Source organism: Coregonus clupeaformis, unplaced genomic scaffold, assembly GCF_020615455.1.
Source record: "Coregonus clupeaformis isolate EN_2021a unplaced genomic scaffold, ASM2061545v1 scaf0353, whole genome shotgun sequence".
Taxonomy (NCBI): Eukaryota; Metazoa; Chordata; class Actinopteri; order Salmoniformes; family Salmonidae; genus Coregonus; species Coregonus clupeaformis.
This window is the reverse complement of record NW_025533808.1, coordinates 320,150-346,447: the sequence shown is the minus strand read 5'-3', so window position 1 is coordinate 346,447 and position 26,298 is coordinate 320,150. Positions and strand designations below refer to the sequence as shown.

General features: G+C 39.9%; 1 protein-coding gene across 2 annotated transcripts; it reads left to right on the top strand.

The window, feature by feature from the left end:
• Nucleotides 1-13,002: 13,002 nt before the first annotated feature.
• LOC123484545 (calpain-2 catalytic subunit-like) lies at nucleotides 13,003-26,179 on the top strand. 2 transcript variants are annotated; one of them, XM_045215011.1, is made up of 21 exons: nucleotides 13,003-13,293; nucleotides 13,828-13,897; nucleotides 15,875-15,993; nucleotides 16,230-16,363; nucleotides 16,568-16,736; nucleotides 17,244-17,327; nucleotides 17,551-17,636; nucleotides 17,728-17,796; nucleotides 18,789-18,949; nucleotides 19,490-19,659; nucleotides 20,128-20,139; nucleotides 21,427-21,638; nucleotides 21,818-21,854; nucleotides 22,224-22,289; nucleotides 22,472-22,529; nucleotides 23,158-23,222; nucleotides 23,512-23,580; nucleotides 24,455-24,533; nucleotides 24,976-25,092; nucleotides 25,476-25,534; nucleotides 25,671-26,178. In XM_045215011.1, exons 1-21 carry the CDS (start codon nucleotides 13,066-13,068, stop codon nucleotides 25,692-25,694), a joined length of 2,088 nt encoding a protein of 695 aa, XP_045070946.1. In that variant the 5' UTR covers nucleotides 13,003-13,065; the 3' UTR covers nucleotides 25,695-26,178. The 2 variants fall into 2 exon arrangements, with proteins under 2 accessions (XP_045070946.1, XP_045070947.1); XM_045215012.1 differs by lacking the exon at nucleotides 20,128-20,139 and having other exon boundaries at nucleotides 25,671-26,179.
• Nucleotides 26,180-26,298: the final 119 nt, after the last annotated feature.

The following is a 26,298-nucleotide window of genomic DNA, read 5'->3' as shown; positions in this document are numbered from 1 at the left end:
CAGGGTTGAACAGAGTTTAAACTAAACATGAGTGTTTTATCAGCTTAATATTGCAGATTGTAACTTCCATCAATGTAATTGTCTGCATCACTTCCAATCCCATGTTTTTTATATATATACAGTGGGGAGAACAAGTATTTGATACACTGCCGATTTTGCAGGTTTTCCTACTTACAAAGCATGTAGAGGTCTGTCATTTTTATCATAGGTACACTTCAACTGTGAGAGACGGAATCTAAAACAAAATTCCAGAAAATCACGTATGATTTTTAAGTAATTAATTTGCATTTTATTGCATGACATAAGTATTTGATACATCAGAAAAGCAGAACTTAATATTTGGTACAGAAACCTTTGTTTGCAATTACAGAGATCATACGTTTCCTGTAGGTCTTGACCAGGTTTGCACACACTGCAGCAGGGATTTTGGCCCACTCCTCCATACAAACCTTCTCCAGATCCTTCAGTTTTCGGGGCTGTCGCTGGGCAATACGGACTTACAGCTCCCTCCAAAGATTTTCCATTGGGTTCAGGTCTGGTGACTGGCTAGGCCACTCCAGGACCTTGAGATGCTTCTTACAGAGCCACTCCTTAGTTGCCCTGGCTGTGTGTTTCGGGTCGTTGTCATGCTGGAAGACCCAGCCACGACCCATCTTCAATGCTCTTACTGAGGGAAGGAGGTTGTTGGCCAAGATCTCGCGATACATGGCCCCATCCATCCTCCCCTCAATACGGTGCAGTCGTCCTGTCCCCTTTGCAGAAAAGCATCCCCAAAGAATGATGTTTCCACCTCCATGCTTCACGGTTGGGATGGTGTTCTTGGGGTTGTACTCATCCTTCTTCTTCCTCCAAACACGGCGAGTGGTTTAGACCAAAAAGCTATATTTTTGTCTCATCAGACCACATGACCTTCTCCCATTCCTCCTCTGGATCATGCAGATGGTCATTGGCAAACTTCAGACGGGCCTGGACATGCGCTGGCTTGAGCAGGGGGACCTTGCGTGCGCTGCAGGATTTTAATCCATGACGGCGTAGTGTGTTACTGATGGTTTTCTTTGAGACTGTGGTCCCAGCTCTCTTCGGGTCATTGACCAGGTCCTGCCGTGTAGTTCTGGGCTGATCCCTCACCTACCTCATGATCATTGATGCCCCACGAGGTGAGATCTTGCATGGAGCCCCAGACCGAGGGTGATTGACCGTCATCTTGAACTTCTTCCATTTTCTAATAATTGCGCCAACAGTTGTTGCCTTCTCACCAAGCTGCTTGCCTATTGTCCTGTAGCCCTTCCCAGCCTTGTGCAGGTCTACAAATTTATCCCTGATGTCCTTACACAGCTCTCTGGTCTTGGCCATTGTGGAGAGGTTGGAGTCTGTTTGATTGAGTGTGTGGACAGGTGTCTTTTATACAGGTAACGAGTTCAAACAGGTGCAGTTAATACAGGTAATAAGTGGAGAACAGGAGGGCTTCTTAAAGAAAAACTAACAGGTTTGTGAGAGCTGGAATTCTTACTGGTTGGTAGGTGATCAAATACTTATGTCATGCAATAAAATGCAAATGAATTACTTAAAAATCATACAATGTGATTTTCTGGATTTTTAGATTCCGTCTCTCACAGTTGAAGTGTACCTATGATAAAAATTACAGACCTCTACATGCTTTGTAAGTAGGAAAATCTGCAAAATCGGCAGTGTATCAAATATTTGTTCTCCCCACTGTATTCCCCTTTATTACTTTCCAACCCCGCCACCCTTTCCCTACTTGGGGTAAACTAGTGAACAACAATGCTTAGGCCTCTACTTCCAGCTTATACTTACTATCTACATTTTATGGACACAGTCAATTTTACAATAATTATATTTTGTTCGTTCTTTTCTCCTGAACTTCTTCTACTCTCAACCTCTCCGATCATTTTCATGATGTCCATCCGGTTTGCTTCTATATGCCATATCTTTCAAACTGTGCTCTTTCCCAAAAGCTCCCACCATACAACCTATATACTTATTATGGACACAGTATGCTTACATTATTAGTTTTCTTGTTATTATTTTGTTGTTAGTTGTTATTAGTCCCATCCTTCAGCTCCATTCAACACCTCCCATCTATCTCTTAACACCATCCATATAGGATTTCTATTTGCCTTATATATTTCAACTGTACTGTGATGTTTTACAAAAATTCTGAACCTTTCTATTCTCATTGTTTCTACAGATTGTAAATTGAAAATCAACATTTTTGCTATAAGTATTATTATATTATTGATCGATTGACTATGACTTTTCAAATCACCCAGTAATGCTATCTGCAAGGTTAGCTCCAGGTAAATATTGCAATCCTTTAGCCATTCCTGGACCTGTGTCCAAAAACAAGCTACAAATGGACAGTACCAAAACAAATGATCTAATGATTCTGTCAGTCTTATCATATCAAAGACTGGCTTGGGCCGTTTGTTTTGTCTTCAAACACAGTGAAAAGAGCCAGGGTTGAACAGAGTTTAAACTAAACATGAGTGTTTTTGCAAGATAAGGATTGATTGATTGTAGTGCTCTGAACTTAATGAAAGTTGAGTTTAGCCGCTCTCAGAGACAAAGGAAGTGGGCGGAGCAATAAAAGAGCGGGAAAACGGAAGAGGACTATATAAGATGGAGGGAGACCGTAAGGGGGTGTGCCACTCTGCAGACTGGTATCGGCTTTGTTGAAAACTTTAACAAAGTCATTTCTTGATGCAACAAAAACTCTGTAAGACCTTATTTGTAATAAAGTATAGTGGTTATTTTCCACAACATAATTGGCGATCCCGGTGTAACAGTGTTGCTTCCGTCCCTCTCCTCGCCCCTCGCTTGAACCAGGGACCCTCTGTACACATCGACAACAGTCACCCTCGAAGCACCGTTACCCGTCGCTCCACAAAAGCTGCGGCCCTTGCAGAGCAAGGGAAACAACTACTTCAAGGTCTCAGAGCGAGTGACGTCACCTATTGAAACGCTACTAGTGCGCACCGCTAACTAGCTAGCCATTTCACACCGGTTACACAGGCAGGCTGGTTATAGAGATCTTTGATTGCTTTACCGTCTGAGAAAGTTTGAGCGACACACACAGATTCAGTGGCCACTATTTAAAGAAAGGTAAGCGGCGTTCTTACTTGAGCTGTGTGTTTCGATCAAGCTGAATCTGAGGGTGGGGTACGGAAGGGTACTCTCCAGAAATGTAAGGACCAGATTTAGCAGAAGAAGCAGAGTTTTTGTTGGAATGAGGAATAAGCATGCATGCAATTGATTGTTGATGAGTTAAATCCTACGGATACCGCTTTGGGGAGCTAAAATTAGCACCCCAGAGGACAGCTCGGGGGTAGGTGACTAGCCAAACGTCCACTACAGATACCGCTCTAACGTGTTGATCATTGTTAGAGGCTGCTAGGGGGTAGGTTGGACATACATTACTAAAACGGCCTACGGCTACCGCTCTAACATGTTTATCATTGTTAGAGGCTGCTCAGGGGTAGGTGACGCATCAGCCTGGGTGAGGTGATGCACAAATTAGACAGCGAATCGGGTAAAAATTAAGTCATCCTGAGAAGGTGACACCATAAATTGGATGTCGCGCTTTTCATCCCTAGTAGGTGAATGGTTGTGAATGCCGCCGGGGCTTCAAAGTATAGAGAAATAATAAGATAGAGTAGGTCTGCTCATCTTGTGTGTGGGAATGGTTCGTTTGAGCGGCTGTGGTTCATTCAATTGTGATTAAGTTGTCATTTGGTCAGCTTCGTTCAATCGTCTGACACTATTGTTCGTCCTGCTTGTCATTCTGTCTGACTCATTTAAGCACGAGTGGCGGCTTATCTGTGTGGGTGATCGGACAACAAAAAGAAATCCTGTAAATAATAGCCTTGTCTTTGTGGAGAAAGTGTAAGGAAAGGGACTATATTTTAGGTCGTTTGAAGGCTGGTGGAGAAAGGGAAAGCCCAATCTTGCATTAGGGAGAGAAGAATTAATAGTAAGTGGATATTCATTTACTAACGCAAAGGAGAGAGAGAGAAATCCTGTTGGAGGAACAGGTCACTTATACGGGGGTGATCATATGATGTCGACACATTGAATTTCGGTCAAGCTTTTAGGGGGTAATTAAAGTTGGGAAATTTAGAAGGGATATAGGATTATGGTAAAATTGAGCATAGTAAAGGAATATTCCTGTAGGTTATGCAAATAGTGATGAAGCGTGTTTGAGAACAACGTTGTGTGAATGTGATATGATGAAGAGATAAAGAGGTGTGTATGATAATGTTATATAGGTGTGGATAATAAGCTTTTTTATAGAATTATATCTTGGGGGGTGCACAACGCCGCCTGGCATAGAGTAGTGTAAGATCAGTGACCAGTCTATAGGATTCTGAGAGGATGCTATGACTGAGGGACGGGGGTCTAGGTTGTTAAATTGATGTTCCGCTGGGACTAGATTAGGGGAAATTAACATGTGGCAATAAAGAATCATTAGAAATACGATTGCGGTGGATGATATGAATAATACTGACATATGATGTATGTTATGTGTGGGTAATTGATTAATAGAGAGTGGATAAAAGTGGAATAATATATAAGTGCTTGCTTGCGGGCCCAAACACGTAGACGTACATAGGGGATGGGAGACAGTACATAGAGCGTGTGGTAGAAAAGGTTAAGCATTATAATAGCTATCTATCATTTCAGAAGCAGAGGTGATATAGTCAAGGAATGTTAGTAAATTAGGGGGAAAATATAATTCATTTGGTTAAGTCGTTAGATCTGTTTCCAAATCAATGAATGTGGGTTTGACTCGTTGACTGCTAAGTTATTTACATTGAGCGTGTGAGATCTGTGTCCTTCAAAGCTATTTTGTGATAAATGTGGTATATGCCAGATACTAAAAATACAGACCATTTATAATTGGAATAACGGAGGATGTACTTGTCATTCCGATAAAGCATAGATTCTGCATTACTGACTAATATCTAGATTTTCTGATTATAGTCCAATTACATTTATGGGTTGCTTAGATTTATAGAACAGTCAGTGTTCATTTTGTGTTATAAGACAACGATTTAGCAGCTGGCTGATTTCAAATTGAACGACTCCCGTATTCAACCGGAATAGGGGGGGAGAAAGATAGTTAGTTATTTTCTGTGGCGCCGAATTACATTTTGGTCAGATGGCAGACGCTCTTATCCAGAGCGATTTACAGGAGTGGTTAGGGTTGGGTGCCTTGATCGGGGGCACATCGACAGATTTTTTGCCTGGTCGGCTCGGGGATTAGAACCGGCAACCTTTCCGTTGCTGGCACGGCACTCTTGACCACTAGGCTACCTACCACCCAAATTGAGTTGATAATTTGAAAACTACTGAGAATATAATTGGCGTGTAAAAGAGAGACACTAGTGAGTACAAATCTAGCTGTAGGGGAGATTAATAATAGAAATCTAGATAGGAGAATTTAGAATAGGGAGTAGCAGTCCAGATATAAACAAGGAAAGGGGAGAGTTGAAATCCAAGGTTTGGGAATAAATGCCGAGACGAAGATTAGAAAGAGAACCACGGAAAACAGATACAAAAGTTCAGATACGGGGAAAATAGAGTACGTTAGTACAACGGGAGGGTTTTTGAAAAGTAGAGTAATGAGGATATTGATCGGGGAATGTAGGGTGTGGTCTAGCGACCTAGAACGAATAGGGTACTGGGAAAATAGCTAGGGACAGGAAAAGTCTCCAGGGCTATTTTATAGGTTTGGGATAAGATAAGGGAACAAAGAATAAGAAGAATATTAGAAGAGAGAGAAAGAGAGAAATCATGGAAAGGGAGAGTGAACCAATAAAGGCTGGTTCAACTACACCACCACCATACACCAAAGGGGGGCAGTATTCTCAGGTCACAGGTTTAGTCGCAATAACAGGGAATGTAGAGATAGAAGATTGTAAATTGACGGTATGTATGGGTGACAGCGCGAATGAGGGTTACAAATAGTCAAATGGTGTATCATGCTGCATTTAAACAATCGCTAGAGGGGTTGAATTTGAGTGTTATGGATTGTAGTAAAGTGTTATGGGTGTCGAATGGCCGAAACCAACATCACATTAGTAAACGATTTTATAGGAGGGGGGCCACAGGGCATGTGGGAAAGTACAACCAACGAGGCAAGAGATAGCATATTTGAGTTTTCGACGTCACAAAGCATGTTGGGGGTGATTGAGTGGTAGCAGTGCGGCTAGGGAAAAGCCTAGGGGTTTAAATCTTATGGGATTTTATTTTGTTTTATGTGCACTGGATTGTGGAATTCACTGGAGAAGGGAGCAGTCACAAGTGATGTTCTTGAGGGTTTTCTTAGTAGGGGGATCAGGAGATGTGGCAGGAGAGCGAGAATTTCGAATTTAGATTGTATGGACTGATTAAGAGGTATCAAAATGTAAACTAACTAAATGTGTACTTTATCTTCCAGGAAAAAGGGGGGAGTGATTCTCTTTTCTTTGAAATATTTTCTGAGACTATAAATAAGGCCTGGCCATTTTTTTGTTTGTTTATTGTTTTACTATATGGTGTTCAAATAACCACAAACAAACCACTTGGTTTGAAATGTTAGCTGTATAATATTTTTATTTGTATTTTAGGTTTTTTCACGGGATGGATGTGAAATATCTTGAAGGGGCAAACACATGTAATTTGGGCTTTTATTTACTGAGGGATAAGTAAATACGGGTGATTTATTTTGAAATGTATTGACGGTTGTTAATGAGTGGTATACTATTGATGGAACAATTCATTGAATGATTTCAATGACCTCTGCAAGCTGTCCTGGCTTTATAGTGTGACTTGATCACCCGCACTGTAAATCCGGAGGCATGTTGAATTGGGGGTTGATTATAATAAGGAATTGTGAAGAAGTATATAATTTGGCATTCATCCTATACATCATTCCAAACAGGACAAGGATGAAGTGAGAGAGTTAGTTGGGTTAAGATATCATCAAGGGTTGTCATTTTAAGTTCAATTATTATTTTTGGTTTAACAAGCAATATTGTTGTTGTTTTTGTTTTTTGAACACATGAATCACGATGTGATGCGTGTCCAAAGGGGGGAAGTTGTTAACGATTTTGTTCTTTTGGGATTACAGGGGTTTTACAGGTGTTTTAATGATTTTTGGGCTTACAGGAGTTTTAATGGTTTTTAATGGTTTTAATATTTTTAATGTTTTTGTGGTAAGACATGCAAATTGTTTTAAGGATATGAGCAGTAGTAATAATGTGTTATGGGTTAGGTTAAATCTTTTTTGTTTTTGTGATAGGAGGCAGGGTGTAGAGGCGGTCTGTCTATGAAATGAGTGGACTACAACGAGCTGGAAATAGGTGCGCTTCATAATCTCAAGGCTTCTCCTGACGGATGAGAGGACATAAGTAGCATACTGTGTCTCACCTAACCTAACAATGTTCTTAAGATTTTTTTTCCCATGGGTGAAGGGAACTCTGCCCAACGGAGTAGGAGAATCTGTGTATTTTCTGCGCCCTGGAGACTATGTGATGGTAAAAGACTACGGAAGAAAGAGTTGGAAAGAGTTGGCCTGTACCAGGTGTTGTTGGCTACCTCAATGATGGTAAAAGTGGCGGAGACAGATACTTAGATCCATGTTTCCCACTATAGGAGTGTTCCAACCCCAGAAGAGGAAGATGGCCCCGCCATTGGGTAGCATTGTTATCTTTTGTGTGTGTCTGTGCTTGTGTGTCCTTGCAGCAGTAACTCCGAGCTTCCTTATGGGTAGGCTGATAGAAGGACACTCTTCGCAGACCGATGTCGATAGATTGAGAGGGACTCTGGCTGATCCGGAGACCCTAGTGACGGAAGAAGGTTAACAGCTAAAGTGACCATACATCGTCGTCCAGGATACACCAACGGCGGTACGGATAGAGGGGAGCGCGATCGGGTATCATCTAAACCATTGTACCAGAGTGAGGGAACTGATGACTAAGAGACCACCAAGACTTTCAAGACCTTCTAGATCTTCGAGATATTCCAGACATTCAAGACATTCAAGACGCACCAGATATCCCCATCATTGATTTCTTTGCACTTGACTAGTTCCCTGAGAATAATGGGAATGGGGTACTGATAATAGTAAAGAGCAGAAGAACAAGACATATAAGGGATATAGACAGGATTAGAATGTATATTCCTGCACAGGCAGGAACCATAACTAAAATACAGAAAGGGATCACTATTAAAATACAAGGGTTAAATGGTTATTGGTGTGGGAGGAACCAGCACAAGGAGTATGGGGAAATCACATGGGGTAACGGTGACCTTAAGGTAAGATAATAAAAGAAAAAAACAAATGGATCATAGACATAAGGATAACAGTTCAAAACTTAGATAAACAATTTGATGTAGTACTTAGTGTTAGAGTTCCAGGGGGAAGTGTTGTTGGAGTAGTTATTCCTTGGGAAAGTGCACTAAACCCTGTACATGTTAGAGCCATACCAAATACATAAGAAAGGGAATGGAAGGAGCCGTTAAACAATGATTGGTATAGATGAGTACAATATATTACATTACAATTAAATAAAGAAAATAGTCTAATATGCACCACATCTCCGTTTAAAGAATTAACAGTAGTTCAAAATCTCCACAGTTACCAGGACTGTGTGCTAGGATTCAATCACAACTTTTGTAATATTTAGGAAATTCTAACTATAAACAATTTTATGATCAACCAGGATGAGGAGAGAAGTGTAAGCAATTGTTAGAATAGGAACAAGGAAAAGGGAAACACCAGAGTAATATCAAATGGACTATGAGGAAATATAGGAATGTTACAATAAAACAATTGGGTTATATAATTTGGGAGAATTCAAGGGAGAATGTGAAACTAGGTGGCGTTTAAACAGATAGCCTTTGGAATACAGGGACCCCTCAAATAAAAATCTATCAGGCAGCAGGATCAAGTATTAGAAATTGGTATTAAGAATGAGTGGTGAAACATAATAATTTGTCATATAGTCAATGCTTATAGGGATGTTTTGGATTAGAAATTAACTCAACTAAACTGTTTTGATCTGTCCTTTCCTGAGGTTACTACGGATAGTGTCGTAATGCATAGCAGAGATAATTCGGTCCAGAACGGTGTAAACCTCAATAAAAACCAAAAACCCTCTACCCAGCTGAAGAGGAGCAACAAAGGCGTTGAAGACGTTCCTGTCCGACACCACCTCTGCCAGGAGACCTGAATCCAGCATCAAATCAAAGCAATCAATTGCCTTCTCTTTTGTGCCTTTTCTCTCAAGAATGTGACAGGAGTCCATGTGGAGTGAGCAGGAAGAGAGATCTATGCAAATACAACATTCTTCATAGTTTGGGTATACTGGTTGGCAAAATGGACAAAACAGAATGATGGTGGAGGTGGGGCGGCTCAGGTGTGACATTGGAATTGAGACATTGCCATGGGCAATCCAAGATGAACTATGAAGCTATCTGAAGAACATAAGGAGGACGCCAGAAGATTGAGTGCCGGTAGAGGAAGGGAGTGTTAGTTGAGGTAGTGTGTTGAATTGAGGAGGTAGTATACACTGCTAAATTTATAGTAATTTAGACTAGGAATGCATTGGGATACTGATCTGTTGTAATTCTCGTTATGAGGAAGGTCATGTTAGAATTGTGGTAATATAACTATACAGTATGCCAGTGTCAATATGTGCCAAGGTGAGAGTTTTAACTTTGAATGATGGAACCAAGGTGACTAACTAAGAATTGTCATTCTAAATTTGTTTTGGGTAATTAATTTGAGTATGATTATGAATTGTAAACTGACAGATTGATCTGAATGAAGTTATGTGAGTTAAAGATATTGATATTATTCTTAAACATGTCCTAGGTAGTATGGCTAAAACAACACTACAATAGTTTTAATGTGTTAGGATACTAACACTTATATTGGAATTGGTTTAGGTAGAAATGTTAATATTGTTCATTATGAGTATAACTTTGAATGCAAGGATGGTGATTGATAGCATAAACATAATATACTTTTGTAAGGTTATGGGATTAGTCATCCCATGAGGAGGGATATGTGGTGAATTATTATTAATGAACTGTAGAGTTTAATGGACTATGAGGTAGAACTGGGTTAATCAAGAGCATAAAGTTAGAGTTATTTGTTACTGGGCCAGGAATTGTATTGGGTCATTTAATTTCACTGTGTGGGTGAGTAGAGAGGGAATCTGCCCTAGGGTCAGATTGCTTGCTCTTACTTAGATCCATGGTTGTCTTATCTTATCATACCATTCCTGGACCTGTGTCCAAAAACAAGCTACAAATGGACAGTACCAAAACAAATGATCTAATGATTCTGTCAGTCTTATCATATCAAAGACTGGCTTGGGCCGTTTGTTTTGTCTTCAAACACAGTGAAAAGAGCCAGGGTTGACCAGAGTTTAAACTAAACATTAGTGTTTTTGCAAGATAAGGATTGATTGATTGTAGTACTCTGAACTTAATGAAAGTTGAGTTTAGCCGCTCTCAGAGACAAAGGAAGTGGGCAGAGCAATAAAAGAGTGGGAAAACTGAAAAGGACGATATAAGATGGAGGGAGACCGTAAGGGGGTGTGCCACTCTGCAGACTGGTATCGGCTTTGTTGAAAACTTTAATAAAGTCATTTCTTGATGCAACAAAAACTCTGTAAGACCTTATTTGTAATAAAGTATAGTGGTTCTTTTCCACAACAAACCCTGTATTTTTGCGGATTAAAGCCTGTTTTTCTGTGATTTACCCTCCTGCGCCTGACTCTTTTAACACCACTACATCACAATGTGAGATAACATCCTTAATAACCCTGCTTTGGGGTGTGCACTATATTGTCTGGAAGGAATTGGTGTAGTAAAGGTGCCGTTTGGATATGTAAAGCTAATTTATTTTCAACCAAACAAAGTATAATCTCATCACACCTTATCTCATGTTATGGCAAATACACAGAACAATATAGGTATGGGGATAAGGTGTCAAACTCACCCAAAGCCCCTTGGCAGATGTCAGTTCTCGTGGCTCCTTCAACAATGACCTGAGGGCTTGAGCACAACTCCTGTTTGGAAAACGCATAGGTTGTTTACCTAACAGAATTAATATAGGAGGAATTCGGTTCATTTAAAAAGACTAAGCAATTGGTACTTTGCTCCAGATTATGCTAAAATGCACAATATAAGGCATGAATTGTTTCCCTACATTAAGACCAAATGAGCTGTATGGAGTTTAATTTGTTTCAAGGGCAGAGCAAAACAGTGACAGAATATAGGTACAGTACATTGAATTTGCATGCTTGAGACAGGGTGCCAGCACAAATACAGGCAGTAAGTTGCAATTACATTTTTATCAAGACTTAATTTACCTTCCAACACATCTAAATAATTATCTGCACTATGGTTAATCTTCAATCAAGAGGTTTGAGACAGACTAGAGAAATGTCACCCAATGGCAATCAATGATGAAGAAATCACATTTTCAGTTATTGACTAATTAAGCCTATTTATGCCTGAATATATTCCACCTGTCTGTGAAAATAAGTCATTGGGGCATAACATAGAAACTTGAGCCATGAGGAGGTTACCCTGGTGACATGGACACAGAAGTTATTTGGGAGGAGGGGGGGTTGGGGTGTTAATTGTTCCACCTTACAATTTCATTTTAATCTGTCAATTGTGGTAAGAAGATGTTGTCCATCCATGTATTTTTGTAAACAAATCCTGAACAATCCCAATACACAGAATATTAAATAAGGACACAGAAAGTAAGAGAAGGGAAAACAATGGGGCCTTCTAAAACAAAGTAAAACAAAAGCCTGAACAAGTTATTCATCCAAAAGACATGTTGTGAGCTCGATACATATATCTTGATGAAATTGCAACAAGAACCAAAGTAAGAATCAGATTGATAAGTGCCTCTTTGTTGCTGCACATCTAACAAACTACTAAAACAGAAATGGCTACTATCATGTGAGACGTGGATTGTCTGCCACATCCTTGTAGATATACCTCCTTCAGCTATCCTCCTTATACTGAGACAAAGTCCTTACCGTTGGTCTTTTCCACTCCACGCCCCGGGTTTTTGAGGAGTAGCGACCCAACTCATTGTACCCAAGAGAGTTCCAATCAGCAGGGAAGGATGGGTCACTGAAGAGTTTCCCGCTCTCCAGACTCTCCTCAGGCTCTGGAAGTCTTGCTTGTTAAAGGGGATGGCCTTGTCGTTGCTGCCTTCACCTTCCTCCCTAGCTTTCCTCCTGGCCAAGTGGTTAGCTATACTGGACATGGTGCTGTGAACTCAGATGGCTGCAGTATGTGAACTGTGCTGTAGTTGCTCCTGTGTGTATAGTAAAAGGCTTTTGGGACTGGGGAGATAGGTGTGAAGGGGTGGAGTCAATTCACCTGCAGTCTATAAAGACAGAGGTGGAGGTGTGGCATCTGTTGCCTGCACCATACAGGTATTGGCCTAAGATGTCTCAGCATTGTTGAGGAACACATTCAATTCAATGACCTGTATTAGTTCCCAGGGGGTAATTGTAGCTGACATACAACAACAGCAAAAGAGGAGTGCTGTGTGTGTGGACATTGATGGTCCTTCAAAGGGACCCCTATTATACAAAGTAGACTAGTTACTATTAGCCTAGACTATTATTAGTTTACTTTGTTAATGGAAAGTCTATCAGTGTTGGCTACACTACAGAGAACGTTCAATTAATATTAAATGCCCAGTGAATGGTAGAGATCTCTGATGCAGTTTGATTTTGGGAACTTGGAGCTAAATTGTTAATCCACGTGCATTGAGATTATTTATTTTAAAATATGTGTTAATGTGCAATTAAAGATGTGAACATTGTATGGAGATTTTAGATTGATCCCTTTCTTTTTCCGTAAGAGATGTTGAGAAAACACTCATTCATTTGCTTCTGACAAGCCACGCCTGTAAAAGTTTTGGGCGGAGAGTCACAACAAAACTTTCTATGGGACTGAAACATCTGTACATTTTAGGTGATAGCGACGTTGTACAGCATCTCACTGAAAAAGTCTAGAATGGCGTCTAACCTAGCCAAAAAGCGGGCATTGGCTGCAGGATTTGGCACCAATGCCAATGCCGTGAAATATCTCAATCAGGATTTTGAAGCGCTTAGGGCGCAATGTTTAAGTCGAGGAGGGCTATTCTCGGATCCAACTTTCCCAGCCGCACCCGAGTCTTTGGGCTTTAATGAACTTGGACCAAGCTTGTACAAAACTAAAGCAGTGCAATGGAAAAGGCCAGGAGTAAGTCTATTTTTTCCACCCATTAATGTTATATGCTTTAGTTTATTTAGAAATGTTTATTTGAAACATTATAATATATAGGGATTTCCTATTTCCCATCATATTTACTCCGTTCGTATTGTTGCCCCGTGCGTTTTTAACTACCCCGTGCATCATTTTGCCTATAGCCTATTCTGCGAGTATTTTCTAAAATATTCAGTAGAGGGGCTTTTGACGCAAACGAACTCAACTGCGTCAATAGCCTTTTCATGCTGCAGAGATTTGTCCACAAGAGGCCAGGATAAAACCAAGCTAAACATTGATTTATGCACTTCAATGATTGTAAAGATTTTGGCATTTGCGACGGCATAACAATATTTCATATGCTATGTAGATTGTGAATGTCTTAATATACCATTTGACAATTTTACTAGATTTATCAATTTTCCCTTTGCTTTTATATGAGATATCCTAAGCATAGAAAATACTGTAGGCTTTGTTTGTTTTTCTGCTATTGTGGTTAATGCATGGTTAAATGTGACATAATATCCTCAGGAGTTGTGCTCAAGTCCAGAGTTCATTGTTGGAGGAGCCACCAGAACAGATATCTGTCAAGGAGCTCTAGGTAAGTTATGTTACACTATTGTAGGCTCCACTGCAAAGCAATTTTTATGGGAAAACTGCCTTTGGAAAAAGCATCAAACGCAAATTGGACTAGTACAGCCCCTACACTCATGTCTTAAAACGTCAACTTCATGCACTGCATAAGCCCTACATCACAAGGCAGAACATTCCATTACACCATAGCCTATTTGTCAACAGTATTTTTATGTTATATACAATTTTCTGAAATTGACCATATTGAATTATCATTATAATTGCTCACACATTGATGTCAGAGATGTACCTACCCCAATTCTCTGTTGCTGATGAATGCAGGAGCAGATTTCAGGAACAGGACAAGACACCCTCTTTTTGACTGATGACTGACATAAGGGTGTGTATGTAATAGGCCTATCTGGCTTATATGATTCTGATGGTCATAATGCTGCTTGACAGTGTCATAAAGTGTATATTCTTAGTCCAAGCAAAGTGACACAGGATGGTCATACTGCTTCTTGACAGTGTCATACAATTTAAAAACATGACTGTAAACAATTCAATACAACAACAACACAGGATTTAAGAAACAAACTTTCAATCGAAAGGAAATTTCTTGGCAGGGAAAAAACACATTGGAATGTAGGTGTCATAACCAGCCATAGAATAACGCAATATACACTACCGGTCAAAAGTTTTCGAATACCTACTCATTCAAGGGTTTTTCTTTATTTTGACTATTTTCTACATTGTAGAATAATAGTGAAGACATCAAAACTGGTTGAGAGAATGCCAAGAGTGTGCACAACAGGTGTAAATAAATGGGTCATGACAGTGTTATCACCATATTATCACAGGTTATGACAAGTTATGTCAGCTGTTATGACATATTATGTCATGGTTATGACCCTATCATAATGTGTTATGACGCTAGGTGTCAAGTAAAGTGTTACCGAATTTTGTATTTATAGTTTTGCAAAAGGGCATCTAAGATATGCAATCCAGATACAAAGACAAGAAAGTGATCTGAAGTTTGGCAAATTAATTTGGGTATTTGATCATTGTTGTTCTGCAATAGGTACGTTTGGCCATAGTTCCGGAAAAAAACGCTTGCACGTGATTGAGAAAAACGGTATAATATAACTAATATTTTGTTACCTAGTTTTGTTAATTTGATTTCCTCAGTTGACTTAACTTGAACATTTAACTCAATGGCCTATGTCCTCATAACAAACGTTATGATAGGACGCTAGTTTACAGAAATGTTTGTCTCCAGTTAATGTTTAGCCTACCATTGCAAATGTCACAACTGCATTGAAAATATAATAGATATCAACTAGTTAAACCACTTAGAATTAGTTATTTTATTGTCAAGTGACTGTTGGCTTTTCGCTGTTGTCTGGGTGGACCTACCAGATCTGTTTATTGTTCCCTGTCCCCATTCAAACCTAGAGTATATGAGAGGAGATTAGCTACTGTCACGCCCTGACTCTGGGGACTCTTATTTGTTGAGTCAGGGTGTGATTTTCTATGTTGTATTTTCTATGTTTGGATCTAGTATGTCTAGATCTATGTTGGCCGGTGTGGTTCCCAATCAGAGGCAGCTGTCGCTCGTTGTCTCTGATTGGGAACCATACTTAGGCAGCCTATTGGCACTAGTGGGTTGTGGGATCTTGTTCCGTGTAAGGTATGTTGTTTGTCTACCTTGGACGTCACGTTTCGTTTAGTTTGTCGTTGTGTTTATTCGGTATAATAAACATATCACGCTGCGCCTTGGTCTGACCCGTTCATCAACGAACGTGACAGCTACAGACATATCCTTCCAGTGTGTTGCCACATGTCACAATGCACTCTTGTTTGCATTGGGCAATACCTTGGTGCACTCACTGCTTGTGGTAAACATGATAATACATATATTCCCAAAAAGTACACAACCTTCATCTATATAAATAACCCAAATATACAAACTTAGATCCTGTTCTTTGTTTAATTTTTTATTTAGGTGACTGTTGGCTTTTGGCTGCCATTGCCTCTTTGACGCTCAATGAAGATGTCATGGCTAGAGTGGTCCCCATTGGACAGAGCTTTGGGGAAAGTTACGCTGGAATTTTTCACTTTCAGGTAAAATGAAAGTGAAGAAAGTGAACAAATGTTGGGCTTTTGTTTGGTAGAATTTGTAATCAATGTGTACTCACCCAAAATACAAATAGGTAACAATGTGTACCTTTTACTGTAATCAAAATATACTACACGTTTTTAAACATTTAAATCCATAGGTTTGAAAATACACATGGTCTAAACTGAATAATTAAGGTACGAAATTGTATTGATTAATTTCTCTCCCTCCCATTACACAGTTTTGGCAGTTTGGGGAGTGGGTGGACGTTGTCATTGATGACAGGCTGCCCACAAAAGATGGAGAGCTGCTGTTTGTTCACTCAGCTGAGGGCTCAGAGTTCTGGAGTGCACTGCTGGAGAAGGCCTACGCCAAGTGAGTCTATATTCCTTGCACTTAATGATAAACTGGCAGTGTAGCAGTCAAAAATCTATGCGGACAGAACGCAAATATTGCATGGCAAATGCTAGGAATACAATACTTTCTTTAGGCAATGTAGGGAAAATATTGTGTGACCTATTTTAAACATCTGTGTGATCTAGTCTTTTTAATTTCACAGTCTTTCTGTCTTGCCCACAGGGTGAATGGCTGCTACGAGGCCTTGTCTGGGGGCTCCACCACTGAGGGCTTTGAGGACTTTACTGGGGGCATTGCAGAGAACTACGACCTGAGGCAACCCCCTTCGAACATGTTCCAGATTATTAAGAAGGCAATCGAGTCAGGGGCTCTGCTTGGCTGCTCCATTGACGTAAGGCTCTCTTCTCGGTCCTTTTCACGCTGTTTATTTTAACAGCACAGTTGTCACCATAGACATCGTTAAAATATATGTTTCAAGTTATCCTGTTGGATAGTGTGTTGGTTATACAGGTTTTCTTTGCACAGTGTGTGCCTTTAGAAATGGAAAATGGATGTGTGAAATACATTACGAGAGGTAGAGTAGAAAGGGGAAAATGTGTAACATAAACAGATCAATCAATCAATCAAATTCTGCAGTGCTTTTTTAAACACATTTGTTACAAAATGCTTAATAACAGTAACCTAGACCTAAGCCTAAAAGACAAAAGACCAAGCAGGCGTCTCAGTGGCAAGGAAAAAGTATTTTGGTAGGAAGTAACCAGGTCGTGTTGAAGTTTAAAATATATACAGTATGAACATCTAGGTCTTGTATAACAATTCAGTTCCGAGTTCATTCCAAGTTTTTTCTCACACCACTACAATTCTTTGGTCAAATCCCAGTTTTCCTGTGTTGGTGCAGATAACCAGTGCCGCTGATTCGGAGGCAGTCACACAACAGAAGCTGGTGAAAGGGCATGCCTACTCCCTAACAGGGGCTGTTGAGGTGAGAAAAAAACCGAAAGCCTTCCAAAATGAAAGTAGATGGTGTAGATGCGTGGAATTTTTAACATTTTGGTCACTGTAGAATAAAAAAAAGATAAATAGTTACATTCTGCTAACTATAAACATTCTGGTTATGGCAGAAGGGTGACTTAATGTAAAGTGTCATTCCACCACCCACATGGGTCCATGAGGGTAATTATGTGTAAGTTGTGCGTGTGTTTAAGGTGACCTATCGTGGCCGTAAGGAGAAGCTGATCAGAATACGTAACCCTTGGGGTCAAGTGGAGTGGACAGGGGCTTGGAGTGACAGGTGTGCCTTTATCAGAACAATAGCTCAGAGAAATGAATGCTCCTTGTACCTTATAGTAAAATGACCTTTCACTGCTTTGCCCTCCTTGCAGCTCCTCCGAGTGGAACTCCGTGGATGATTCAGAGCGCCAGAATGTCAAAGCTGATGATGGAGAATTCTGGTACAACAATTGTAGTTATTTAGAGTTGATAACCATGTGTCTGATACTAACACATTTGGGTAACACACTGAGCTGCTCCCCACAACAGTGTCATAATAATGTCATAAACATTACATATCTTATTTACATTTTAGTCATTTAGCAGACGCTCTTATCCAGAGCGACTTACAGTTAGTGAGTGCATACATTTTTCATACTTATGTCACCAAATGCCAAGTAGCAAACTTTTCAACAATGTGTGTTATAAGGCGATGAATACTATAGTTTAGATAACCGCCTCCTTTTAACGCTTATTCTTGAAGAAGAGTTTCCAAATAAATCACGCTGCCAAATTATATTAAGGTTTATGCTAATTTCTGAACTTGCACAATGGTTTTGCACTACGAAAATGTCGCCCTTATGTCACGGGCGCGATGTGAACCCTGGTCTCTCACAGGAGAAACCAACGTCTTGACCTAGAACAAGAGGAAATGTCCTCTTGGGCCAGTGACATTGATTTTGAAGTCACTTGCAGGTGACTTGCTACCTCATCACAAGACTATGAGCCCGACTCATGTCCGCTAAACTTAGGCTAAAATTGCTAGATCTAGCCAAAGCCTTAAGAACTCTTTTAGGCAAAAGATTCTAGCTGTAGCCAAAGCCTTAGACACCTGTTATGTCATATGCGTTCACGTAACAGTAACTATTGTGCCTGAAAAGGTTTTATGTTATGACCATTGAAAGGTGCATTCTGTAATTTCCAGTCAAAAGTGCTGCCCCTGTTCTTGTTTCTAAACTGAAGGGTGGGTTGTAGCAAATGTTGGTGTTTTTTGTTACGCTTACGTTTTTCTGTTTCGTTTTTTTGTTACGCTTCTTGCCCAAATGTTTTCATAGTACCTGAAATGAAAATGAAATGAAAGTTACAAAATGCACCTACCTTTAAAGTGTATCTGTCCCCTTTAATCGATCAACTGTATCAGCTAAGGATTCCACCTATTCTTGCCCATGTGCAGGATGTCATTTACAGAGTTCCTGCGGCATTACTCGCGCATAGAGATTTGCACTCTGACCCCAGATACGCTAACGGATGACTCTGTGAAGCACTGGAGCGTGTGTAACTATGATGGTAGCTGGAGGAAGGGTTCCACTGCTGGGGGGTGCAGGAACCACGCCCGTGAGTACAATTGCTAAAGTCTTCAAAAGTGACCATATTCGTCTCTATACTTTCACATAGAGAACAGAGAACCATTCATTTCAATGGAACCTATTTGATATTCATCAATAGTGCAAAAGCCAGTACAAAAGCTGGAATTATATTCAATTCATAGCAATGTTTACAAAGCTGGCAATGTTTACGCAGTGTCTTTGTTTAGTGGAATCAGTGGTAGCTGTTACAAATGCTGTGCACAACATTTTATTGAATATTAGCACAACATTCCAAGGATATTTGAAAGTAGACTAGAAATAGCACTTTGTTGTTTGTGAAATTATATATTGCTAATGTTTGTTTAAAACCTAAATAAAACGTAATAATTGGAATGTTAGCTAATGTTGGCTGGGAATGTTCTTGGTTTGCTGGGTGTACTGTTGTATTCAACCTCATTCAGCTTAACACTCCTCAAACAAAATACTTTCCAAGTAAACTCACACTATTTCATGCTTTAAAAAATCCAAGACACTTCAGATTATTCCATTACCTCCCTCCCAACTCCAGACACCTTCTGGATGAACCCCCAATTTGTGATCAGGCTGGATGAGGCGGACGATGACCCTGACGATAACGAGGTGGGCTGCAGCTTCGTGGTGGGCCTGATCCAGAAGAACCGGCGCCGGCTGAGGAAAGTAGGCGAGGACATGCACACCATTGGCTTCGCCATCTATGAGGTGAGGAAGGTCTTTCTCAACCCCCTGCGGTGTCTCGAGAAAAGGCGGTAGGTTTTAGCGGGCAAAGCAGTTTCACAAAACATTCCACTTACCCCATACTCCTTGTACAATTTGGACGAATTGAACTAGATAGTCAAGGTGTTCAGATCTCAAAGGAGTCTGACATGCTCTGTTGGCATTGGCCGATTTTGTCAAATGTATTTAAATGTTTTGTTTTTGGCGTTGGCCGATTTATATATTTGGATAACTGTTTATTTCGATGCTGCAATTTTCCAACTGACTGAAAATAGCTGTTATTTAGTCAGGATTTCATTGTCATTATGAGATGATTCTAAGACTATATAAGGGGCTCATACATGCATATCAGAATTCTTACAATGCATTATAATTGCATCACATTAACAGATATTTGCAGAAGACAAATGAGTTGATATGAGGTGAAAATATAGTTTTTTTCTTTTGTTGTAGGTTCCACCACAGGTGAGGGATTAACCAAAGTGACCGTGCAGTGTGTAATGACCAAATGTCAACAAAGGTCTTCTATGTATGTTTACATATGCTACAGTACCCTCCTTTTACTGTATTCCATACCAGGGGTTGGAACCGGTTCAGGGAACAGAACCAAAAACTGGAAAATAATAAACAATTTCGAAGAACAGAACCAGAACCGAGAATGAAAGTGAGCTCTACTGTTACGGAACAGAACCGTTATTTTAAAAGCATGGGAACCGGTTAACAATGTTATTTTACGTTCCAGGCATTTTTTTCCAGTCCTACAAAAACATGCAACATAGCACCTATGCAAATCCTTCACTGTCACTCAGAAACGTATTCCACTGTCTGCCTGCCTGCCAGCTGGAAATCTTTGCCAGTGTGTGTGTTTAGGCTACCTGCCCCTCCCTCCGAAGCATGCATAGTCTACTGTAGCTACTGACGTTACAGGCGTGATTCAGAAATTATGGAGAGAGATTTTTTATTGGTCAATGGATTAACTTTTTCAATGCTAGATAAGGATACTATAGTTATCACGTTTCACATTGGATTTATTAACTACAAAAAGGTAAGACGTGTTTTTATTTTAATTATAGTGCCGCTCTGCATACAAAAGCTTGTTAGCTAGCTAGCCTGTTAGCTAGCTCTGGTCTAGCTCTTGAAAACTCTAGGCGGCATTATGTGTAATGTAATGGAACTGAGAATTATGATCAAGGGCTAGCTCTGGTCGAACGTTATAGTTAAGCCAAAACTCTCTGAAGTACAAAGACATTCAAAGTTCCTTCATAGAAGCTGCTCCTCCGTAGGTATAATTCTGTTGGCCTAATTAAGATAATGCATGTCATAACAACAAGATGCCCAGCGCTCTCCTCACCCGCAAAATTTCAGTTGCATGTCGCACCCTGCATTACACTTGTCTGTCCAATGCATCTACATAGCTTGCCCGCTCCATAGCAAGCTGCTTTATCCATTGGTAAAATCATGTAATTTCGAGCTAAACGTAAAACTTTTTTCAGAGGTTTAAAAAGGAACAGAAAGGAACGATATAAACTGTTACTGCTTTTTGGTTCGAACCGGTTCAGAACTTTATTTTGCTGGTGGGAACAGCAGAATGGAACAAAAAAATTGTTTCTGTTCAGAACGAAACAATTGGAAAATAATTTTGGTTCCAACACCTGTTCCGTACTTTAAATAACCTTTATGACTGCATTTTGTTTGTTTGTTTCTTAAAACACACCCTGCATCTTTCCCTGATTTGGTTCATTCTCCTGTCAGTTTCATGGCCAGAGAGAGGTTCACTTGGACAATAATTATTTCCTGACACATGCTCAGAAGGCCCGGTCTGAGACCTTCGTCAACCTTCGAGAGGTTAGCACCCGCTTCAAAATGCCCCCCGGGGAGTACCTCATTGTGCCCTCCACCTTCGAGCCACACCTAAATGGTGACTTCTGCCTCCGCGTTTTCTCAGAGAAGCAGACTGAGACTCGGTAATGCTCTCACCTTTGTTCAGGTTTCATCCATTTTCAGGGCCAAGGGCCGATTCAGTAAATGATTAAATTACTCCTGCACACACAATTACCTCTGAAATGTAATGTGTTGATAGTCTGACTTGTTACTGCCTGCTAAGATATAACATTTTTGTTTTGTTTTATGTTGTGCTATCTAGACCATGTGACGATCCTGTCAAGGCAGACTTAGATGATGTGAGTAGTGCACAGACTGCCTTGGTTTCACTTAATTTTATGGTATTGTTTCCACTAGTATTTACCTGGTATTTACTAGGAAATTGGGTAGTACCAATGCTTAAGGTACTTTCTGATACTTAACACAATAATGAATAGTGCCTAGTCGTCCTTGTTAAGAAGAATCCCAAAGAAACAAACATGTTCTTCATAGGTTATTACTATGTAATTACCATTTTACCATGCCATTTCTAGTAAATATCTATTCGTTTATGTACTGTAAAACAAAGTTTGAATCCTGTTTCTTGGTTTATTGTGAGTATTGCTCTCATATCTTTACATCCATAAACATTCTTTTTATGTTCTAATATCAACTATATTATGTTTTAGGAGACTGTATCTGATGATGACGTCGACGCAGGATTTCGAGGCTTGTTTACAAAGCTTGCAGGAGATGTACATTCTTTTTTACACATCATTCTTTTGACACTTTTATCAGTGCATTACAACCTCATAACCACCTCGTCCACTTACAAAGGATGTTCGAGGGTGAACCTAAACATCATTCATCTTGAAAAGGTTTCTCTTTGGGGTTCTTGAGTATTTTATATGTATTGTCTTTTGTTTTATTTCTTCAGGACATGGAGATCTCTGCAGCAGAGCTGAAAACCATCATGAATAAGATTGTCTCCAAACGTAAGCAAAAGTTTTGTTTTGTGGATCTGAGGCAGATGTGAAGTGTATGTAGCTATGCAGTGTTGGATAGCCCATTGTACAAGTGATTTCACCCGCCCTGAGATCTAGTCAACTGTTGCTCACCCCGGTTGCACGGTTGACTTGAGTGACAAAGTGTTGTTGGGAACATTGGATCGTCCAAGGTTTGCTGTTCAGGGATGGTCTCTGTTACTCCTCCTACTTAGAAAGCGCACAGCATCAGATGGACCTGAAGGCTATTCCAGAAAGATGAATAAAGCAAATGCAAGCATTTATTATTTAGGTTACACTCATTGATGGCCTAGTACAAATGTATCAGTGCAACAAACAACTAGCAAATTCATCCACATGATTCTTGGAGGAGGTAGGACATTTGATTTCATTGGTTGAGAACATGTGAGTGTAGCCACAAAATCAGGATAGAGTTGAGCTAACCTGTGATGAAGCAGGTTTTTTGTGGATGATTCATTGTCATCGTTTCAGCTGTCTCTGGAGCTGAAAATTCTATCTGGAGCGGCATTGATTCAAGATCTGACAAACATTTGCTGGCTAACTCATTAATCTCCCTTTTCTGGAATATCCCTCAATAGTCATTTTTGTTGTTTTGCAGGAACTGATATCAAAACAGATGGCTTCAGTCTTGAAACCTGTAGAATCATGGTCAACCTCATGGATGTATCCTTTCTTTCCGTCAGTATTCCCATTCTAAATATGTTTGCTGTGTTTCAAACCGTTCCATTTATTCCATTACAGCCATTACAATGAGCCCATCCTCCTATAGCTCCTCCAAACAGCCTCCTCTGTTCTACACTATAGTATGTCAATCTCCTAACTTATATCACATTAACTAAAGTAATGCTTTCATCTGCTTGCCAGTGGTACGAATTTCCTTATGTTCCATGTTCAACCAATTATTCGATATGGTGTGCTCGTACTGAAAGTTTGAATCTTAACTCTACAGTAGGACAGTGGAAATGGAAAATTGGGCCTTGGGGAGTTCGCTACTCTGTGGAAGAAAGTGCAGAAGTACCTGGTAAGATATGTGTCGAGAAGGGTTTGAATTTCTACCCCGATGTGGGTGCCCTGATTGCTATTTTCTATTGGTAGTTCCCAGCAATTTCTACAACAGGTGCCACAGGTATGACAGAACATGCTCAACCAAAAACAATGATGAGGTGCATATCTTAGATTAGTCACACAAAGAAAAGCGGAGGGTCTTGACCCCTGTAATACGCTCATATTTATTGCAAATAGATGGCCATCGTTTCGGCGGCGGGTAGCCGAGCAGTTAGAGAGGCGAGCAACGGTAGGGTTGCCAGTTCCAATCCCGGGTCCGACGGTAATAATCTGTCTGGAAGTGAGCTGGCAACCAGAGGGTATCCTAGATGCCATTGTGTGCCCTTTAGCAAGGCACTTAACAACAACAACAGCTCCCTGGGCGCCCAGTGTGGCAGCCCCCCTGCATCGCTCCCTGTATGTGAATGTATGTGTGTCTTTCGGAGGGGTTGGGTTAAAAGCAGAAGTCAAATTTCGGACCTTGTGTTCAATTGACCAATAAAGTGATCTTAATCTAATCGACAAAGTACAGATATGTTCAATCTTTTACGACAAATATAAGGGCTCATATTTTTTTACACTAGTACTTCACAAGGAACATAAGATACTCAACATTTACAACAAAACTAAAAGATAAACTAACAAACAAAATTCTACTTAGGAACAATGCACAATGTATACAATTACACATTACATTAAGTTGGAAATAGTGGATGTAGTACTTACCTATGCTGATAATGTGGAGCATGCCATGTTTAACCTGGCAGTAATGCATTTGACGTCATTGTTATGACCATATGTTATAACAAAAAAATATTGAATTGGGTAATATGTGCCATTTGTTCCTACAGGGTATCTATAAGAAGAATGACATGGACAATTCAGGCACCATGAGTACTCCAGAGATGCGTATGGCCCTGAAAGAAGCAGGCGAGTCTCTTGGCATTTTCTGATCCTGTGACTACTTTTTAATTGAGCCTATCTTTTTGGCTTCCTTGGAGATTTCGCAGATCTGACATATATGGGTTGGTGAAAGTGTTCACCGTTAAGTAGAAGTAGATAGGGGAAAGGACAAATATCAATAGTATTGTAATGAGGCACCCGATTTGGAAAAGGACTGGTGCTAGTAACCTTAGAGTTCAAATTCCAGAAACTGAGTCGTTGAGCAAGGCCTAAGCTTATTGGTCATATAAGTGAATAATGTATGTGCATAACAGATGAAAAACCCATTGAAGCAGTTTGGAGTAAGGTGAATTGAGCTGAACTGAAGGTGTTTGCAACAGAAATAAAGTCTTAGGTACACAGGCTGTCATTGCACTCAATGCTTCACTGCTCAGTTTCTAACAAGGAAACTCTTCTTTTCCTTCCTCAGGCTTCACTTTGAACAACAGCATTTATCAGATCCTCATAGCTCGCTACGCTGAGCCAGACATGACCATCGACTTTGATAACTTTGTGGCCTGCCTTATGCGTCTGGATATGATGTTCAGTGAGTATTGTTGGCTTTCTCAAAATCCCAATCCATAAGATTTCCTGTTGTTCAATGGTCATCATTTCAGTTAATGATATAGCCATTTATTCTTGAGGAATTAAACTTACAGTTGCCTTATGAACATCTGTTTTACCCTATCATAACCCAAAGCCTGTTGTTTCACTCCAAATTATGTCGTTTGTTCTCTTCCAAACCAAGTGGCTGTTGGGCTGAAACACAAACTCCAGTTTGTGGTCATTTTAAAACTAATGAAGAAACAGTGTTTTAAAATGATATAAAATCAAGCAAATCTAACACTAGGCACTGAATTAATCATTTGGGCTGTAACCTGTGTGTTTGTTTTTACTGTAAATAATTGATAACTACTCTATTTTTTACAGGAGTCTTTAAGAAGATTGATGCTCATGACAGTGGCTCCATAGAGCTCGACTTCCATCAGGTCAGTTAATTAATTATTCAAAGAAACAATGAAGACTGCTCTGACTTGCATATGATGGATATGGTACTGCAGATAGCTTGGATTCACAACACAGGTATGCCTAATGCAATATGATGGTCTGTTCTTTTTGTTACAGTGGCTAACATTTGTGATGATCTAGAAGACCCCTGTTCATTCCAAAGAAAAAAATGTGAAAGTAAAAAAAAACAAGTATTAAATAAATTATTTAATGGAATTGTTTTAGATTTTTATATCACATTTTTGTATGGATTTTATTCAATGCTGCATAGTATTGTGTATTCATTAAGACATTACTAACTGTGGTATGGTATTACTGTGGTAGGTTTAATGTGAATGTCATTCTGTAAGAGGAACAACAATATATTTGTTCGCAAGCACTGTAATATGTTACTTTTTGTATTAGAAAATATGCCTTGTAGAGATTGTGAAATTGCTTTTTATTTTGGCTTGTTTTATGGAATGTCCACATGGAATTCCATGCAAATGCTTAAATAAAGATATATTATATTCTAATAATGTTAACAGTCGGAAATTAATCAATCGGCTATATGTAGGCTTTTAGGTTATAAACCAACGGTCCATAGGCATATACGGTCTATGATGCGCAGTTGCGCACTAACTACACACGGATCTTGGCCCTTTAATAATACGCTAAATAAGATTGGGTGGATAAAATTGGCTTGGTGGATTCGATTATGCTGAGCCGCGGGCCACCTGGCATTGGCCCGACACGTCATCGGGCA

What these genes read in the sequence shown, in the direction of transcription:
- LOC123484545 (XM_045215011.1), top strand. Translation starts at nt 13,066, where the DNA reads ATGGCGTCTAACCTAGCCAAAAAGCGGGCATTGGCTGCAGGATTTGGC. An exon ending in TGCAATGGAAAAGGCCAGGA is followed by an intron (nt 13,294 to 13,827) that starts GTAAGTCTATTT and finishes TAATATCCTCAG; the next exon opens with GAGTTGTGCTCAAGTCCAGA. An exon ending in TAGAGCTCGACTTCCATCAG is followed by an intron (nt 25,535 to 25,670) that starts GTCAGTTAATTA and finishes TTTTTGTTACAG; the next exon opens with TGGCTAACATTTGTGATGAT.